The sequence below is a fragment of the Protopterus annectens genome, chromosome 2.part0 (genome assembly GCF_019279795.1).
Source record: "Protopterus annectens isolate FY-2018-M chromosome 2.part0, PAN1.0, whole genome shotgun sequence".
NCBI lineage: Eukaryota > Metazoa > Chordata > Ceratodontiformes > Protopteridae > Protopterus > Protopterus annectens.
In genome coordinates, this window is record NC_056728.1 from 780,667,867 (window position 1) to 780,689,693 (window position 21,827).

The following is a 21,827-nucleotide window of genomic DNA, read 5'->3' on the forward strand; positions in this document are numbered from 1 at the left end:
GAGAATACTCCTGCAAGTCTTCAGCCGAAGACTCAGAATCATCCGAATCCTGCTCAAAACTCCCAAGCTCAGGTTCCACCCTAGGCCTCTTATCAGGAGGGGGCATAGAACCTCTAATCATTGTAATCAAATCTTCTGCCATCCTAAGCATATGTTTCTTAGGCACAGACCCTGAAGAACTAGGGGTACCACCTGAAACAGAACTTGGCCTGCCCCTGGGAGAAGCCTTGGAAACAGCAGGGGAGGGCCTAACGACCTTAGGAAGGGAGGGAAGAACAGCTACCTGAGAAGCCCCTTCCGCCTGGCCTACCTCCTGAGAGGTTACATCTTGCAGTAATAAAGTCTCTCCCTGTGACTCTAAAGAAACTTCTGCCTGAACCTCTGGCTCCACCGAGCCCTCTAAAGAACCGACGTCCGGTACGGACGGTTCTTCCAGCCTAGGCTTTGCTGTTTTGCCCTTGCGCTTTTTTGACGAAGCGGGCGTCGGAGCATCCAACGGCATTTTATAATTACACCGCTTCCCAAAAACTAACCTGGCACAATCTAATCTCCTCTTTATAGTGCGTTTGTTAAATCTAGCACAAGAGCGACAGCCAACAACGTCGTGCTCAGGCCCTAAGCAAGATATACACAATGTATGGTAATCCCTATGAGGTATCTGTTTCCCACAAGAAATACAGTTATTCACTTTTTCTGACATCCGGTAAAATACTGAGGCAAGAAAAAACCAAAATATTCCCCAACGGGGTACTTAGCCAACTTGGATTCGGTCTGAAACTCCGACTTCGGAAAATCTCAGAACGCCAACCGGCACTTGCAACGCTGCTTCTGCATCGGACCATGCGGCAAAAAAGACTGAGGATATGACGTCGGTCATGCGCATTTGTACCCTGACGTCCTGACGTCAGACTAATGCGCCTTGACCGACGTCAGCCTTATACTTTGGTATTCGGGCTGACTGGGACAGCGGACTACCCAAGTGTCAGGACTGCAGCAATGTGAGATGAAGAACATCTCCTTTAGTCAAAAATTGTTTGTCTGCTGGTGCTGTAATAAACTTTGAAGGTCTCCTGGGGGTGGGGTCCACAGAGTCAGGAGCCGTCCAAGCCTTTTTTGCTACCACCTGCATAAGGGGGTCAAAGGGGGGGGGACACCCAGGAGGTGGAAGGGCGAGGGTCCGACGCCTCAAGATACACAGATTCATCCTCCGAAGGGTTGAGGGCTGGCCAATTCCCCCTCTGTTTTAAGATCTCCAGGATGTCTGCAAAGGAGACATCTTCAGAGGGGGAACGGGGGGAACCTTCAGAATCCTCTAAATCCGTGTCAGAGGTGACAGACTCAGGTGAGTCTATGTGCTTCCTCTTGCACTTTCTCTTCCTAGGAGGCTCTCCTGCCAATTCAGGAGAGGCCTCGGAAGAGGATGAGATCCCCACAGGGGATTCTTGAGGAGCTGGCTCTCTGCGGTCTGGGATGAGGGAGTGAGTAGAAATTACCTGAGGCACCGAGGAGGGAGGGGCGGACGGAGCCGACTGTGGAGTTGAACCAGGTTCCAACACACTCCGCATGACCTCGAAAGCACCCCTGTCAGGCAGAGCCAGAGGTCTCTGCTCCGAAAAGCTGAAAACCTCCCTCGGCACCGACAGTGATGGCTCCGAGGTCGATGTCGGAGCCAAACTCACCAGCGCCGAAGCACCGAGAGGGAGAGCGGGGTCGGACAAGGGTCCGATGCCACTCACCCCCTCGGAGCCGACGAGGGAAGTCCGGCGCCGAGATTCTTCCAATGAAGAAATCGGAGCAGACGACGGAGCCGAAGACAATTGTATCGGCTCCGACGCTGCCACAGTCTCGGGTCCAAAACGCCCCGGCTCCGAACTCAAAGGAGTCGGAGGAGGAACATTTTGAGAAATAAGGTTAAGCATCGACTGATGAGTCGGGCTCTGAAGCATTTGGGCCAGTGCCTCGGACTTAAGAAGTCGACCCACTACCCTCTGAAGGTCATGGTCCGAAAGTCTCGACGACCTAGAGGAGTGAGATCTATGGCTCCGTTCAGACAGCAAGGGAGATGCTGGAGCCGAATGAACGGAGCCAAGAGACGGTGACCTAGACCTTTTCCTAGTTGTCGGTTCCGATAATCTTATCGGAGCCGACTCAGTGATTTCCAATACCTCGGCTCCGGCCGGAGCCGAGGGAACCGAAGAAATAAGAGTTCGAGTCTCATCGGCTCCAGCCGGAGCCGATGTTGTAGCAGACTTCGAAGCCTTAGGTGTCGACTCAGAAGCTGGAGCCGACGACCTAGAAGGCTTGGAGGGTTTGCCCGAAGAAAGAGTCGGGGGACCCTCAGGTTTCAATAAGCCTCGTAAAATAAGCTTATTTTTTCTTTCCTGCAGGACTCTAGGGCTGAAGCCATGGCATACAGCACAAGAGTCCTACAGGTGTAAAGGTCTCAGGCAGTAGACACAAGAAGTGTGACCGTCTGTCAGAGACATTTTCTGACAGCACGAGTCACACTTCTTAAAGCCTGAGACCTTTGAATCCTTAGACATTTTCAAGAAAAAATGTGTAATCACCACACAAGCACAAACACACCAATTACACTATCCACTAAGGTTTAAAACTAATAAATTTAGTTAGTTTTTTTTTTTTTTTTTTTTTTTTAAATCCCTACAAAAAAACACATACACTCCACTATTAAGAGGGGATGGAAGGGCCCGAAGGCCTAAGGGAAGAACTTATAAGTTCTTGAGGTAAAAAGGGTGGATAAACAGGAAGGAAAGGATAAAAATCCACTTAACTAAGGGAATTATGAGTAAAAACTAATTTAAAGGGGTTTAAATTAACTTTTAGACTATTCTAAATAGACTAAACTGAAGCCGGTTGAAACAACACACCTCGATCGCTGTAGCGGCAAACGAGATCTGGAGGTATTACCGCCTAGCATTGTGGGATATAAGGGGAGCCTCGAGCCGGTGGAACCAACTCTCGAGCTTTTAGAGTGGCCGAGTCGGAGCCGAGGATCGGCTCCGAACCCATCCAGCAAGAATGAAGGCGAGATAGACAACTTAACATCCAAAGTTTGGTGATTGGAGATGAACATGATCAGCAAGACTGAAATTAGTGAATAAATCAAAGACTATAAAGCATCAATTGCATTTGTGAAATATGGCTTTTTAAGTGGCTAATAAAGACATGAATTTTGGTGACTGTTAAAATTGTGGGTAGACTGTAAAGCACATACCCCACTTTTTGACAATATTTAGACCACCACCAACAGGGAAAAGTAAGTAAAAGTAAGGAAAAACGTTTGTTCTTAATAGTATTTGCATAATTCAAGTCATGATACATAAACTACATGTTATATTGTAAAGCAATACTGTATAGGGTGCAGTAAGGGGTATTTTAAATAAGGGTGTCTGTTCAGTGACTGTTGTATTTGTTAAAGATATTTAAATAAACAAGTGTTTTTTCTTTGTTTTAAGAAATATAAGATTTAAGCTTTAATAACATAAGAAAAGCTGAACAGGAGCAAGTTTGTTGGGGTGGGAGTGGGGTGTAAAATTATAAAGGTTATATTTCATGTATAATTAAGATAATTTGACAGACATCTACATTAATGCTCTTGGCTGAAGCTATAAAAAAAGTATTTTGTGTTTTTTGTAAGCAAAAATATGCTTGACAAATTAGGCCAAATAATGGAAGGCATGAAAAATGCCGTGTATCTTGCATCTGCAAATAGACTTGCCCCCCCCCCCCCATTACCAAATGCTCTCAGTGGGAGTCAAGAAGTCTGCAGTTGAAAACTGGCCAGAGGAACTGTGTACATTGAGTTCTGAGTGAAATTGACACAGATTATGTCATGCATATGCAAAGTTTATTTTTTTTCTTCATGACTTCTTTTATATGGAGTCAAGCTGTCAACAGGTGCAAGTTGTTAAACTTGCGACTTCTGAACATTATTTGCTATGATGGGAAATCCAACATTTAAAGGTCCAATGGCAAACAGTTCAGTAAAAAAGTAAGTCTGAAATTTAGGGAAATGTATGAGATAGTATCCTCCACAGCAGCCATAATTTATTAATGTATGTAATAGAACAGTGCACAATTTGGTTTTATTTAAAGGTAGCCAGTGCACTTTCACTTAGGGCTAAAAGACAGCAATCAGTTTAAGTGAGAACACATGATGTAACATGCACTTCAGCATGGGTAACATTAATTTTAGAATAGGTAATGTCTAACATACAGCTGTTGATTTGGGGCAACTGCTCCTATATGGAGAGTTAAATTTCATTTATTGAAAAAGTATAGTTGTGTGCTTTTGTTATAACTTAATAGGGGATGGGGATGTTCTCAAAATTCATTTAGCTTTTTTCTTTTACGGATTTTCATTTAAAGGAAGAAATCCTGAAAATGTGAAGCATATTTAAAACGGAGAAGAAAAGAAAGAAGTGTGTAAAACATCAGGCTGCCAAAACTGTGCATCTAATACAAATGTTGGAAATGCACATATACAACAGGTGGAAACAGCAGCTTTTTAACATAATAGCTACGCTATCCAAATTATCTTGGGATGTAAACAGCCTTACAAATACAGGCAAAACAAAGACATTATTGATTTATATTAAGATATGCAGATTGCAAATACCAATGCAGCAGGAGACACTTTGAGAGAAATTCAATGAATGGGGTAGTGGAAATTGAGTATTATACAATTCCTCCCCTAAAACGTGCACGCTGATTGGCCAGCCCAACCAGCGTGCCCGTTGTAAATCCCTCAATATATTAACGGAAAAAGGTCCGGTTGCCTGGACTTTTTCCGTTAGTATAAAACACTGTCTCGCTATGTTAAAAGAGTTTAACATAGCGACACAGGTTTAAAAAAAGCAACGGAGATCTCCGTTGCTTTTTTTAAAGCTGTCTTGCTATGTTAAACTCCTTTAACATAGCGACACAGTGTGTAAAAAGCAACGGAGATCTTGCGATCTCCGTTGCTTTTTTTTAAAGCTGGCTCGCTATATTAAATGGGTTTAACATAGCGAGACAGCTTTAAATAAGCAACGGAGATATCCGTTGCTTATTTTAAAGCTGTCTCGCTATTTTAAACCCATTTAACATAGCGAGACAGTAAAAAAAAAGCAACGGAGATCTTGCGTTCTCCGTTGCTTTTGCCCACAGTTCTGCTGTACTGCGCAGGCACGCAGTACATCAGAACTGCCACAGAATACCAGACAGCTGCGGACGGGCAGTAAAGAGGCATTATACAATGCCATTATTTAAGAAAAGTAATTATTTCTTTTCTTAAATAATGTCATTATAATACAATAACCACTTCTGGTGTGGTAATGCTGGATTTACCCACGGTTGGCTTTGTTTGGTCCCTCGGGCTTCGCCCTCGGGACCAAACCACGCCAACCGTGGGTAAATCCAGCATTACCCACACCCAGGCGTGGGTTATTGCTATATTAATAGAGAAGGAATACATTTCTTCAAAAGGGATGGATAGTGCATGGGATAAAATGAACATGGAGACATATATGGTTAAGAAGTAATAGGAATTATTTAGAGGGGCAGAAAAGGGTTAAACTATTGTAAAATAGGTGGCGTCTCAGAGAACTAGCAGGTGCAATTGCAGTGTGCGAAGGAGAAAATAAGAACAATTGGGATAATATGCAGGAGTTTAGAAAGATTGCAGTTAAGCAATGATTTTTGATAACGCTACAGCACAAAACATTTAGCACAATGACTTTAGGCGACAAAAACAGAAATGGTTGTTGTCAGACTTAGGGAGCCTATGAAAAATATAAATAAAAATAAATAATCCAGAAATTGTATAGAGGTTTTGAAGATAATTTGAAAAATCTGTGTAAATTTGTATAACAGAGGAATGTGGAGAAAACCAAGAAAGACTACAAATGGAAATATTTATGGAAGACTCAATTATGACAAGATTAAAGAAGATGAGGCTCAACAACTAATAGGTAAGACAGGAGGAGATGCCATAAAAATGATGAAGTAAATTCAATAGCCAGGGAAGTCTCCAGGAACTGATGATATTCCTGTGGAAGTTAGGAGAGAAGAAACTGATAATGATATAGAAGATTTTGTTTAACAGTATTTTAAAAGGAGGGGAATCACCAGCATCTTGTAAGAAAGCTCTGGAGGTTACATTACCTAAAGGGGGTAAATACCCATCAGAACCAACTTCATATATGTCTCTCTCAATTCTAAACCATAATTATAAAGTGTTTAGGTCTATACTAGCTAAAAGAAAGGAAAATGGTGTTGCCAAAATTGACAAATGTGGATCAATGTGGCTTTGTGGAAAGGAAGCAAACACTTGACATTAACAGAACAATGAAGAATGTAAGAAAATACAACTGTTGTTGATGGATCCTGATGCAGAGAAAGCGTACTACAGAGTAAGCTGGGATTTACTGACTAGAGCAATGGAAGCACTTGCATTCCCTCATACAATAAGAGGGTTAATTTGGAAGATGCATGATGGATCAGAGGCAAGAATTAAAGTGGAAGGGTTCCCTCTGGTAAGTTGTTTGACCAGAGGAACCAGGCAGTGGTGTCCTTTAGCTCCTTTATTTGCTTTATATTTAGACCCATTGGCAAAGAAAATAAGGGACTCCAAAATTTGAGGATATAATTGGTATAAGTAATCCAGAAAGGTTAAACTATGTTATTCTGTACTTCATAAACCCAGAAAAAAGGTATTTCAGTGTTGTGTAACATATTGAGATAGTTTCAAGTCTTGTCAGGATATAAAAATTAATGAAGATAAACCAAAGGCTAGAGCCACAAATTATGTACCTACACACAAATTTGTTCTGCAGTACCCATATTTATGATGACTCAATTTATTTTATTTACATTTGTTTACTGGGTTAGTGCACTGATCAATACTGACCAATTTCAGGCTCAGCCTGGATGAAATACAAAACATTTCACAAAAAAAAATAACAGAGTAGTTCAGACTAATTACACAGAAAAAGACTGTACATGTTTATAGTGATCAAGCACAATGCAAGGTACAATCTATCACAGTATAATGTACAACATATATATTAGTTTCTAAACTGAGTCAGTCTTGAGAGAAGAGCCTCTGAAAGGAGAAAGGTTAGGTAATATACCCTGTGTTGAAGAAGGAGCATTTGCCTGGAATGAAGAAGTGCTTTTTGATTTGCATTCTGAATTTGGTATAAGTTGATTTCCTTAATGTTGATGAGGAGAGCTTCTCAAAGAGTATGTATTCGAAAGGAGAAATATGTACAATGATGTGGAGCTTAGTTATAGGGTAATGAGAGTTACTGTGACTTGTATGAGTAGGTTTTTCAAGACGCCTAGTCGCAAGAGTAGTAAATGTGTGGCGTTGGATAAGTTTTTAGAAAAGGAATCCTAGATCTTTGTTTTATGGGTAGCCATTTGACTTTTTTTAGGGTGATACAGTGATAAGATGAAGCACTTAGGAGTGCAGACTACAACATATTCTGTTATGTCAGCTAAAGATATGTGGGAAAAGACTAAACAAAGACAATATAAAAACTAAGAAGGTGGAAGCTGTTTTTTTTATAGAAATGAAAAGTAATATAAACAATTAAAATAGTTTGCCTCATTTAGTTGTATATACAGGATAGGCATATTTTTTTTATCATCCAGAGTCGAAGCTATGGCTATAACAGCTGCTACAGAGAACTGAAGGAATTTATCTAGGAAAGGAAGAGGGCAAGAATTAACTGGGATAAGTTGATCCTTCCATTAGAAGGTAGTTTAGGATGACCTGCTTTGAAGGAATATTTCAGAGCTACTCAGTTAAGGCTCACATAACACAAAGTGAGAAAGAATGATGATGACGCAAGGGGAGCTCAAGTAAAGAGAGAGCAGAATTTTTGATGCAGATCCTTGAGGAGAACCACCACCACCATAAAGAATATTAAAGTCAAAGCTGCAGAAAGTTTTCTAAGAACTAACTGAACAAGGTATGGAAAAAGGAGATTGTGCTAATAGGGATGACTACATGTAGGGGTTCAGAAAAGAGGCAAAGGGCTGGTATTTACTACAGAAAAATGGCAAAGAAACCAAAGTATTGGGTGCAAATACCTAGCGAGGGAAATGTAATAGAGTGGGATGAGGCCAAGCAGACATTTTTTAGACTGTAGGTTAAAGACTCCCTTCCCTACCAGGGACAGATGATAGAGTATATGCAAACAGCAAGGGAAAGGTGAGTCCTAAATGAAAGATCTGCTCTTGTAGAGCTTTTAGTCAAATTTAGAACAGAAGCTGCTGTTAAAAAGGGGATAACTAGCAAGGGGATATGAAAAACTGCATAACTATAAGAATCAATCAAAGGAGGTTAGAAAAGATTGGAAAAAGACTGGAAAAGCAATTTACCAGGGAATAATGGGAGGATATATGTATGACTCTAAAGTATGCAAAAAAAGAAAAGTCTAGAAGGTTTAGGATTATTGCTTGGAAGTGTTTGCACTGGTGTTTTTTTTAATAACTCAAGCACAGCAAAGAATTTTTCCTCAGGTAAATAGCAAATGTTGGAGGTGTAACGGGGAAGACAGACATAACTGGGAACATATTTTGGGGAAGTGCAATGAGATGGCAGTTATTTTAAAAATCCCCTACGAAATACTCTGCTAGAAATATTGGGGGAGCAAATGGCTGTAATTAAGGAATGATTATTTGAAGCTGGGACACAGGATCATAACTGCCTATATGTAGTAAGGCTTCATTAGGTTTAATTCTACTGGGTGCCAGAAAGACAACTGTTAGAAAATGGAGTACTGAATATTGTAAAAAAAATAAAAATGGAAATTGCATCTTTACAATATGAAAGGAGCAAATTACATAGAAATAAATTGAATTTGTGGGAATATGTGCAAAAAAATTTTCAGGAGGAGTGAGGTTTAGGGGAAGGCATAACTCGAGCAATTTATGTAATGCTGGAGTAAACAGAGTTGTTTTAAAGATGTATAACAAATATGTAATTTTATATATATATATATATATATATATATATATATATATATACACATACATATGAAAAAGTATTAATATGGTTTGTTTTCTTTTCTATAAGTGCCTATATGTCTTAAGTGATGACTGAATAAATGTGTTTAAAAAAATCCCATGTCTGAAGCCAACTAAGTTATTTGCCGGACAACAGCACGACACTGAACAACCATACTCTTACAGCATCAAAAATTAACTGCAGATAGTACATGTTACACTCCCCTTTAAACCCAAGTTTCCCACTGATGCTGGTCCAGAAATGTCTCGCTGTCTAATTACCAATATTTTGGAAAAGATTGTAGCAGCAATCACTACAAATAAACATTATCTATCACACTTACAGTTGTATGCAATACTACTTTGTGTTATGGTTTACCCTGTTACCTGATGATGCTTTGGTTCCAACATGCCTGTTCACAGCACCTTTTTTAAGTGCCTGTCTGAAGAGAGCTGCTCCATGCAAAACATTTCTCAGTTTTGTCCATAGATAAAACCCACTGCGATTACTTGTAGACCAAAGGCTCTCAAAAACAACCTACAAAAGCAAAGTCACAAAAGAGTGATTGTTGTTCTTTTCTAACTATCTTAAAACAATAACATGAAAGTACAAGAATAAAAAGATGACCTTGTACACTTTATTCTACCCATATCACTACTTAATGGAAAAGCCCCAGCTTCAAGTTAACAACCAACCTCAGAAAGAAACACCTTTTACATCTCTCTTATTGTACTTGCTTCAAAGTTCAAAAGCTGTCCCAAGCTGTACCTTTAATCTGTTTCTTCAACCATGAAAGCAAGACATTGCAAACTGCTCTTGAGCCACATTCTTTTTAATCTGTCTCAGCATCTAGCCCCGTTGATGCATATCTGTTTTAAAGAAAGGTTTTCACTACCAGAACATTTGTGTTACAACTGTCTACGATAGGTTAAGCTACTTTGGTGTCATCATTATTGGTCTAACACCTGTAATATTTCCAACTACTTGCAAGATTTCCTCTACTGTATGCAGCATCTCCAAAATGGCACAGAGTAAAACATTTCACAGTCGGTGTTTGTGAAGGGTTAACATCCTCCTAATTTCTTCTGGAAGCATCCCTCTCTCTGTAATCACAAACCTTCTCAGAAATCTCACCACTTTTTCAACATGCATGGCATCAGTGTAATATGTTCATAGGAGGTTACTAGGCTAATGGCTCTGGGGCCCTTACAAGCCTAGCCAAGAGTTTATTCCCATAAAAGAAACCTCAGTCAGCACCCATTGCCCCTGTCAGTGAGGGGCACAGGTGGAACCCCTGGGACAAATTTGTGGTTTCCTATCCACTCATCAAGGCTGTGCTCGATGAGGGTCAGCAAGGTAATCTGTCTGACATGTATGGGAAGTCTATTCCAGAGACACAGCAGCCTCAGAGAAAAACCTGTCTCTCCATCAGGTTTTGTTGATGTCACATATTAGATTTAGGCCTTTTGAGTGAGTAATGCATGAGAGCATCCCTAGTAAGTCAGGGTCCAATACTGCCTTGTAGGTGAGACACAGATCACCTCTGAACAATTCATATGACACCGAGTAGAGCGACAGTGATCTGAGCCATTCCACACAGGACAGATGTTGGAGGCCATGGATTCTATTTGTGAGGTATTTCTGTGGCTTTTCCAGTTGGTGCACGTTTTTGGAGAGGTACATACCAAACAGGGAGTTTACACGCAATTATTGGCCTAATGAGGGAGGAATACAAAGAGGTAGTAATCTCCTTTTTTCTGGATGCAATCCCTTTACTTATGAGACCACTGTTGCTACATGATGGTCGAATGTCAGATGGTTGTAAACCCGAGTACCCAGGTCTCTCACCACATGTTGTGTGCTTAGGGGGTTGCCGTTGATGTGGTAAATTAGGAGGGGCAGTGTTTTTGCCGAATGGTATGATAATATATTTTTTGTGTGTTTAACTTTAGGCCATGACTTTAGCACCAGTCATTTGTTGCTGTAAGACCCTCTTGCAGTATGTTAACATCATTTGGGGAGTCAATAACAGCACCCAGCTTACAGGCATCTACAAACTTGGTCAGTCACAGGCCTTTTGTCTTTGTCTGGACCTCTGAGAAGTAGATGCCAAACAGTAGGGATCCCAGGACAGATCCCTGGGGAATAACACTACTGACAGGTCTGCTATCGGAGGTGGAGGTGCCTATTTTGACCTTGGGGGTCCTACCGGTGAGCTAGTTGGCTGCCCATCTGATGAGACATGGACTTACGTCAAGTTGTGTTAACCTTTTGATGATGCCAGAGTGGGGGATCGTGTCAAAGACCTTGGCTAATTCAAGGTAAGCTGTATGTACTGACTTTCCCTCATCCAGGGCCTTTGTGACCATCTCAAAGAAGTCAACCAGGTTCAATAGGCAAGATCTGCCCTTGACGAATCTGAAATGGGTGGGGTCAAGTGCATGGAGAATGCCTATGTCCTTGTTTATGGGATCCATAATAATAAGCTTCATGGCTTTACAGATCAGACTTGTCAGGCTAATGGGGCAATAGTTTCTAGGGTCAGTAGTGGCACCACCTTTATGCAAGGGGATGATAATGGCAGTTCTCCACTCTACTGGAATGAAGCCTGTACTTGGGATACTATCAGGTTACCATGGAAGTGGTGTTCTTTTCCTTGGATAGGGCCTTTAGCATGATCTACGGAGATTTGAGATGCAGGACAAGTATTGGGGATGTCGAATGGGCCGGAGGGGGGGGGGGTTTGCACTGAACCAATCTCTTAGCAGGCTGGCTAAGTCAACAGGATCAGTGTAAGTGGTACCGTTAAGTACTAATTCAGAACAAACCTGGGCTTTGCCATGGAAGTTCCTGATGTAAATGAAGAAGGCTTTGTGGTTTCCCTTTGTTTCGGAGGCTAGTTTCAATTCATAATTGGCTTTGGAGATTTTCACTAGTGATCTAATTTGCTTGCTGAGGAGGGAGTTTCTCCAATTTGAAATTTGTTCCTTTTTGCCCCTGGACAACAGTTTCTTCTCTTTGTCGTAAAGCCTGTTGATTATGATTATCTTTAAGTCCCTTACTTTATAGGAATACTAGGCAAGTGATCATGAGATGCCTCGCCATATACACATTTAAGCAAATGCACTTAAAAGTTTATGCCTCCCTTTTCACACTCAATAGTGCTAACTTCCCAACTCCAGTATGGATGTACATGACAATTCTACAGTAAACTCATCTGCTGTTCTCCATCACTAACTTATGGAGACTGCCCTTTTGGCTGTGTTTCCCAGGTGCATTATTTTTCACTTCATTTTACTAAATTAAAGTAGCCAACGCTTGGATCATTTTTCCATCTGCCAAACATTGTGTAACCCTTTTCACTCCAGCATACATTTCTTTAGTTTATGTACCTATATACAGCAACTACGGAGTTTTTCAGGCCTGTTCATTCCCACAGGACGCAAAAGCTGTACAGACCACTTGTTCATTCTAGGGGAGAAGGTCGGGTGGTGGATGCACTACAGTCAATTTTACACTCAAGCCGTACACCCCACTGCTCATGTCCAGTAGCATGCAACAGGTTTTGACATGAAATAGACCTTAATAAGATAGAACATGCACTGTCTCAAGTGACACAGCATCCCAAAAAGCCCTCCTACCTTTCTTGAAGCAAGCACTCCATTGGCACCATGGTTCTCCAATAGGCAGTCCCACCATGAAAAGAGCACTACAGACATTCCACCTTACCTCCCCCAACAGGGGTGAGCAGGCACTATCCTCATCATTCCTCTTTCTTTCTAAGCAGTTCCTCCAGCACCTGGACCATTGATCAACCCAGAATTATCTGGAATATAGTAACAGGTTTATATGTTTACACCAAAAGAGCTGGCACCCCAACCTAGCTATTCAAATTTTCTTCAAATATTCATCAAGTACAACAGAATTTAGTTTCTCCTACTCTCTCAGCAGAGATATAATAAAACTCTTTCTTCATATGAGCTATAAAACGCAGTAATCAAAATACATAAACACAGAAAAATCAGAAACCCAAGTAATCACACTTCAAAACCCCACAAAACACTGTTACCCTTGTTTTTTGCAGGAGGGACAGTACATCTGCACTCCCAATCCAGTAGCCATCTTTATCAACTGCTCCATCTCCGAAAAGCTAGTCCCTGACCTCTGGAAGATTGCCCATATTATTCCACTTCATAAAGGGGGGGGGGCAACTCAAAAGAACTAACTAATTACCGCCCCATAGCCATATTGTCTCCCCTTTCAAAAATAATGGAAAGGTGTATTTACATACAAATTATGCAACACCTCAACACACAAACTTCTCACTAACACTCAACAATGATTCAGGCCTTCCCATAGCACAACCACTGCTCTTATGTCATTCACTCACTCACATAGTTAATGGGCACAGAAATTATGTAAATACATTTCAGCCATATTCCTAGACCTTTCCATGGCCTTTGATAGCAAGCTTATAAAAGCTCCATCAAAACTCAGTCTTAGCCAAACCACTATCACATGGTCTCATAGTTACCCAAGAGGAAGACAGCAGGCAGTTAAATGGCAAAAGGAACTATCTCCCCTGCTCCTAGGAACAACAGGGGTTCCACAAGGCTCCATTCATGGATCTCTATTTGCCATATTCACCAATAACCTCTACTCCTCAACTCCCCAACTCCACAGTCGAGTATGCAGATGTCTCTACCTTAGTGTGTGCTTCCTCTTCCCTCCAACAACTACATCAGCAAACTCAATCCTCCTTTCTTTCTGTTGCATCTTGGCTCACTGACCACTAGCTAACACTGAATCCAAACAAAACACAACTTATCTTCCAACCCACACAACATACCATTCCTGACCTCTCTTTCAACATCATATCAAATAACAAAACTATTATATCTCCTGTTACCTACACTAAGCTTCTCGGAGTTATAATTGACCAGAATATGAAATTCGATATCCATATCTCTCTCACCATAAAGAAAGTCCACAAAAAACTAGGTACTCTATATAGAAATAAACAGTTCTTAGCAATCGCTGCCGGGGCCACTATTGCACGCACACATGTCATCTCCACACTACTATATATGCCTCCCCTATCCTAACCAACCTTAGGACATCTGAGTTATCCAAACTTGAAGCCTGCTATATTAACTGCCAAATTTGCTACTAATATTTCTTAGAGATCACACCAATGTCTTGCTCTAAAGCAGCTCAACTGGCTTGAACTTCCTCAGCTACTACTTGACAACCAAATTACCCTGGCACATAAAATTCTATATCATCCTGAGAAAACCTTTCACTATGAGACCAGATAATTCCTTACTTCTGTACCAGAAACCTCTGTTCCAATAACAAATTTCTTCTCAAAATAACTAAAGATAATAATGCCGCCGGCTCATCACTACTCCAACACCACTGCCAAACAATAGAACAAACTTCCCCCTCTCATCACAACTACATCTTCCATACATAAATTTAAAAAGTCCTTAAAGTCACAACTGCTGAACACTTGGCTCTAACTGCAACAGCACAGGGTAACACTAAAACCCTCCTTTGTGTCACCCTGTCTCATTTTCTGCACTCATCAATCACAACTTCATCCCACAGTGCTCTGCTAACATTTCCTATAATCATACCTACCTGCATCTCCCCTTGCTGTACCAAATTACAGCTGTAAAATGTAACATCAACTTTAACAAAAACGTTTTTGTTGAAACTATTTCTGTATCTTATCCTTGCTGTACCTAATGACAGCTGTACATCAACATTCTGTTGAAACCAAGATTTTTAACTGCTGGAACTACTATATACTTTTTGACATATATTACACTAATCCGATTTGTCATAAATGTACTGTAATGTGAAGAAATGCAAAAAACACGAACACAGGATAAAGTACCCTCTCAAAAAATCCAAGTGACCAAATAACATATAAAGAGGATACACCAAGACAATCAAAGCCAACCAAAAATAAACTCCAAATATATTCCTAAGGCAAATTTATTAGGTAATAAAAACAGTGAGCGCTTTCATGTCTTCAGGATGCTTTATCAGACAATCAATCAACAGCATAAACACTCTTAAATAGTACTAAAAAAAACTCCTATTGGCGAGCCACAACAAGGCTTGATAACAAAACATCAGTTTATTGGTAGCCCATTAAGTATATATAATACTTCATTCCTTGTGAATATTGTGAAGAATATTATATAAAGAACATTGCAAAAACAAAAGAATATCAACTTATGTAAATATATGAACACATAATAAAAACATATAAATATTCAAAATTATTTAAATATTAAAATGTATGTTTAAAAGTAAATATATATAATAAAATGGCACATAAAACATGCATCTTATACTAACGTGTAAAGGGTCTGTCTGCTAAGAAAGTTCTCAAAGAGATTTTTTCATTGAGACCATGACCTCTATCTGCTGCTAGCTTAATTATCCATTTTATCTCCTTCTTCTCTATATTATTTCGCATACAACCAAGTCTCACTGTATCATGAAAGTGTTCCAATACTAAAAACTAAAAGTGTGTGTGCTGTCTCTTTGCAGCACATGATTAGCCAAAGCATTAGTTTCATTCTCTTTATTAATAGCATATATATGTTCCCTAATGCGTTCCCTTAAAGTTCTAGTAGTCATACCTACATAGAAACATTGACATTTGTTACATTGACCTAAGTAAACCACATTCCTAGTTTTACAGTCTGCATACCTATTAAATTCATATATTTTACCTGTGTCTGGATGTATAAATTCATTGGAGTTCTTAATGTAACTACATTGATTGCAGGTACGACATGCATGCGTGCCTTTCCTTTGTGAAGCTATACCATCATGTCTATTGTTCCCATAACATAATAGTCTCTTCAAGGACTTAGTGTTCCTATAGCTAAATGCAGGTCTATCTCCTACTATTCTCATAATATTCTCATCAAGTTGTAGAATATTCCAGTGTCTTTTAATAATATTAACTACAGAAAAGTTATTATTAGCATATGGTAATGCTATTCTTCTCTTATTGCTGTTGGCAAAGTTACATCTAGTCCTAAATGAAGATGTGGTTCTACATATAAATGGTCCATCCTTACCATCACGTTCTATATTATGTAAATCATTTAAATCTTTCTTGTGATAACCCCTATCTATAAATTCCTCTTCTATATTGTTTATAGCTTCTGCAAATAATGAATCATTACTAGTGATCCTTGAAAAGCGTGTTGCTTGATTTTTAATAATATTCTTATATATATGTGAAGGGTGCATGCTATCTCTATGGAGTATATTATTTTTTCTACATGACTTGAGAAACACCTCAGTGGTGAGTCCCCCATTTTCTTTACTAAGTAACACATCTAAAAACTCGATTTTTGTTTGAGACGTAGTACTAGTTAATTCTAAGAACGTAGTAGTACCATTAGCATATGCAATAAATTCCTGTAAGGTGATGAAATCTCCTCTCCAAATCAAAAAAACGTCATCCACAAATCTCCTGTAACATCTAATGTACTTAGAGTAGATTTCATGTTCTAATATGCAAGTGAATTCCCAATATGCTAGAACTATATTAGCATATGAGTTGGCACAAGACGTGCCCATTGCTACGCCTTTAATTTGAAGGTAGTAACTACCTTGTGATGTGAAAACATTATTGGAGAGGACCAAAAGCGTTAGGGCTTGAAGAACAACTATTATCTACGCTTACTGATATTCAGCTTAACAATTTTTGTTCAGATCTAACTACCACCATGACAGCCGTGGAAAACAAGTTACTATTAATAAAAAAGAAGAAACTTGAACGCGACTGCTCTGATTTTTCGAGTGGGAACGTATTTCAATGGCAGAGGGAATCCACTCGACCATATAATGATGTAACTAGAGCTACAACTGGAAATCATCAAGCTGTGCGTTCATCTCCAATAAATCCCTCTACTTCCAGCTTAGCTACCTCTGAAGTAACAAATACGTTAAACGCTGAACAGCCTTTAAGCACACAGTCACTATCGCTCACAGAAAATCAATTTAAAGAAACTTTGGGATCCAAAGAACGAGTGGTTCGTAAAACAACAACTATATTTGATGGATCTAATTCTTGTGACTCAGGAAAGGACATTAATAATCTTCATTTTCCTCTACCATTTTGTGCCGAGAACAAACCTATCTGGAGCCCCCAATACAAAGGAAGGAAACGGAAAACTTCAGAAGGTCAGTTAGAGTTTCAACGCAAGTTGCTGAAACCAATTCAGCAGACTTAATTGTTAATGTTTCTAGTTGTACTTTAACAGAACATGAAAAATCTGTTCTAAATAGAGGTCTTTCGTTTATTCCTTCACAGAATGTTGATGTTAGTGAACTTATTATTGATATTAGAAAGTTGACTAGAAATGTTCCTTTAGCTTTACAATTTAAAAATGATGATACCAATGTTAACAATGCTGTTTTTAAAAAAAACTTCTGTTTATGTACCTCCTGTACACCCTACATTGGAAAGCTTTTTAAAAGCTTGTATGAATGATTTTTTACTACAGTTTGAAAATAATGTAATGAAACCTGAGTTTTTTAACCTAACAAAGGAAGAAAGATTGGCTTTGGATACATTAAAAAATAATACGGAAATAGTTATTAGACCTGCAGATAAAGGAGGCGCCATAGTAGTTTTAGATAATTTGTATTATGACAATAGAATCTTGGAACTACTATCAGATACAAGTACTTATGTCAAACTTGATTCTATGAATTTAGATAAACTTATTAAAGTGATGCATGCTAATCTCTATGACATGCTAATGTGTTATATAATAGATGAGAATTTATACAACTATTTTTTGGTTGAGAAGCCTCTAGTTCCAGTATTTAGAGGTCTCCTGAAAATACATAAGGATATAAATAATCCCCCACTTACACCAATTGTGTCTGGAAGAGGTTGGCTAACGGAGAGCATATCCATTTTTTTTTAGAGAAACAACTCAGGCCAATAGTAGATGATACCATATCTATTCTTCGTGATACACAACATTTTTTAAAGACTTTAGCAAAACACAACATTTATGAAGAGAAAAGATACTCAGATGTTTTGGTTACTTTAGATGTTACTGCTCTATTTACGAGTATACCTAATGACGTAGGCATAGATTTTCTAAGACTATTTTTATTACAAAGAGGTATGTCTAACAATAAGGTTATTATGATTACCATGCTATTAGACCTGGTCCCCTTCAATAATGTTTTCACATCACAAGGTAGTTACTACCTTCAAATTAAAGGCGTAGCAATGGGCACGTCTTGTGCCAACTCATGCTAATTTAGTTCTAGCATATTGGGAATTCACTTACATATTAGAACATGAAATCTACTCTAAATACATTAGATGTTACAGGAGATTTGTGGATGACGTTTTTTTGATTTGGAGAGGAGATTTCATCACCATACAGGAATTTATTGCATATGCTAATGGTACTACTACGTTCTTAGAATTAACTAGTACTACGTCTCAAACAAAAATCGAGTCTTTAGATGTGTTACTTAGTAAAGAAAATGGGGGACTCACCACTGAGGTGTTTCGCAAGTCATGTAGAAAAAATAATATACTCCATAGAGATAGCATGCACCCTTCACATATATATAAGAATATTATTAAAAATCAAGCAACACGCTTTTCAAGGATCACTAGTAATGATTCATTATTTGCAGAAGCTATAAACAATATAGAAGAGGAATTTAGAGATAGGGGTTATCACAAGAAAGAATTAAATGGTTTACAAAATATAGAACGTGATGGTAAGGATAGACCATTTATATGTAGAACCACATCTTCAGTTAGGACTAGATGCAACTTTGCCAACAGCAATAAGAGAAGAATAGCATTACCATATAATAATAACTTTTCTGTAGTTAATATTATTAAAAGACACTGGAATATTCTACAACTTGATGAGAATATTATGAGAATAGTAGGAGATAGACCTGCATTTAGCTATAGGAACACTAAGTCCTTGAAGAGACTATTATGTTATGGGAACAATAGACATGATGGTATAGCTTCACAAAGGAAAGGCACGCATGCATGTCGTACCTGCAATCAATGTAGTTACATTAAGAACTCCAATGAATTTATACATCCAGACACAGGTAAAAGATATGAATTTAATAGGTATGCAGACTGTAAAACTAGGAATGTGGTTTACTTAGGTCAATGTAACAAATGTCAATGTTTCTATGTAGGTATGACTACTAGAACTTTAAGGGAATGTATTAGGGAACATATATATGCTATTAATAAAGAGAATGAAACTAATGCTTTGGCTAATCATGTGCTACAAAGAGACAGCACACACACTTTTAGTTTTTTAGTATTGGAACACTTTCATGATACAGTGAGACTTGGTTGTATGCGAAATAATATAGAGAAGGAGATAAAATGGATAATTAAGCTAGCAGCAGATAGAGGTCATGGTTTCAATGAAAAAATCTCTTTGAGACCTTTCTTAGCAGACAGACCCTTTACACATTAGTATAAGATGTATGTTTTATGTGCCATTTTATTATATATATATATATTTACTTTTAAACATACATTTTAATATTTAAATAATTTTAAATATTTATATATTTTTATTATGTGTTCATATATTTACATAAGTTGATATTCTTTTGTTTTTGCAATGTTCTTTATATAATATTCTTCACAATATTCACAAGGAATAAAGTATTATATATACTTATTGGGCTACCAATGAACTGATGTTTTGTTATCAAGCCTTGTTGTGGCTCTCCAATAGGAGTTTTTTTTAGTACTATTTAAGAGTGTTTATGCTGTTGATTGATTAAGTCTGATGAAGCGTCCTGGAGACGTGAAAGCGCTCACTGTTTTTATTACCTAATAAATTTGCCTGTGGAATATATTTGGAGTTTATTTTTGGTTGGCTTCGATTGTCTTGGTGTATCCTCTTTATATGTTATTTGGTACTGTAATGTGAACTTAAATTGTCAACTGTTATTGTTTGTGTAAAAGTTATTTGTGGAGCTTTTCTCCCCAGCCCTCCGCTGAAAAAGGACCCATGTCCAGTCGGACTTTTCCTGGTAACCAAATGCAAAAAAAATAAATAATAAATTTGTGACTAATTAAGCTTGAAGAAAATGAAGAAAACAAAAAGCTCCTTTTTCCTCTGGTCCAAGTCACATGAAAAACTAAGTCCAGTGCCTGTGATAAAGCAAGCTCCAACATACTGAGAAAACATCAGAAAGCAGGAACAAGTTGCCAAAAGATCACAATATGTCATTCTCTCCTCAGCTATGACACCTGCAAAAATATTCCCTACCAGTCCCATGACTAAGCCCCAACATTTCCATTAACACCCCAGCTTTAGACTGGATTCAGATGACCTAACTAGGTTACTTTTCCACCAAGTGTGTGTTTAGAGGCAATGTTTTTAAAAGACACTACCACAGCAGGACACATTGGGACTACTAGTATGACAATGAACAAAAATCTGTAGGTCTAACCTGAGAGGTCATTCCCATTGTTAGAACAGACAAATCAAATGCAATTCCTTATGTTCAGCCTTATTCTTAAACTTCTGCACATTACACAAAGATGCAGATAGAAGCATCCCTTGATAAAGTTCCATCCTTCCTTGTTCAGTCCGAAGCAACTCTGCTCTGATTCATTCTTATGAATTATTACAGTATACCCACTGCTTCAGGTAAGATACTCTAGGGACCAACTACTGCTCTCAACGAAACAGTATTTTCTCAAAGGTAACTAGAAAAATCTCTTTGCCAGCTGTTCCAAACAAGATTTGATTTTGTAAATATACAACTTTCAAAGTTCTTCCTCATACCCAAGCTACTATATAGCACTCTCCATCATTACATTAACTCTTCACTGTACATCTCCTACCAATCTAATTTTCATTACATTATGTGGTCACCAAAACTGCACAGACTACTTGAGATGCAGTTTTACTAGCACTTGCGCAGCAGAAGGATAATGTCTTCATCTCTGGAATCCACTCCTTACACTATACACACTATTACACTGAATTTTCCCACTGTCTTTTTAACAATGCACAGTATGATCCAGCTTAAGGTAGTTACTATCCTTGCATTATTTTATTCTTCCATCCATCCATAACCCATTTCCCCATTTTTGCACATGGGGAAAGGTGTCACCAACAGTGACAGTCATCTAGAGCCAAGGTTTATTTTCTTCCTCAGTCTTCTTTAAATGTAAGCCACTCTTATGAGACTATGCCTTCCATGTCTCCACCTTCAAAATGCAAAACTCTGTACCTTTTAACAACTAAATTCTAACCACCATCTCTATGTCCACAATGACAGCCACTACATGTCCCTCTGGAGATGCCCCCACTGTTTGAGTAGCATGCCAATATGCCTAATATTAGTATATAGTCTGAACTCTCTACACCCACTGCTATATCAGATACAAATATACCATACAGGGTAGTTTTAGTACTTAGTGTCACTTGCTTATTGACTTTTATCTCCTGATATCTGTCCTCTAACAAATATTTTCTGCATACACTGAGTTTCTAATCCACATTACCTCTCTGGGACTTGCTCTGACATGTACACACCTCCCATGAAACACTAACACAAGACGGTCTTCCAGATCACTACAGTGCTTATACAAACATTTTAATCAAGTTAGACTTGCACAGCTGCCATTCAAAGTCAAGTCTACCATCAGCCAAAGTAAAAGTATTCAAGAACTCCATTAACCTGCCATATGGAGCATTTCCATGATTTTTCTTAGACTAGAAATGAGTTTAAC

General features: G+C 38.7%; 1 protein-coding gene across 1 annotated transcript in view; it reads right to left on the reverse strand.

The window, feature by feature from the left end:
• Positions 1-21,827, reverse strand: part of DENND4C (DENN domain containing 4C) — a 2,492,302-nt gene that overhangs the window by 1,330,804 nt on the left and 1,139,671 nt on the right. The window contains exon 16 of the mRNA XM_044061083.1: positions 9,406-9,556. Within this exon, the coding sequence (XP_043917018.1) occupies positions 9,406-9,556 (151 nt within the window). The remainder of the gene's footprint in view (positions 1-9,405; positions 9,557-21,827) is intronic.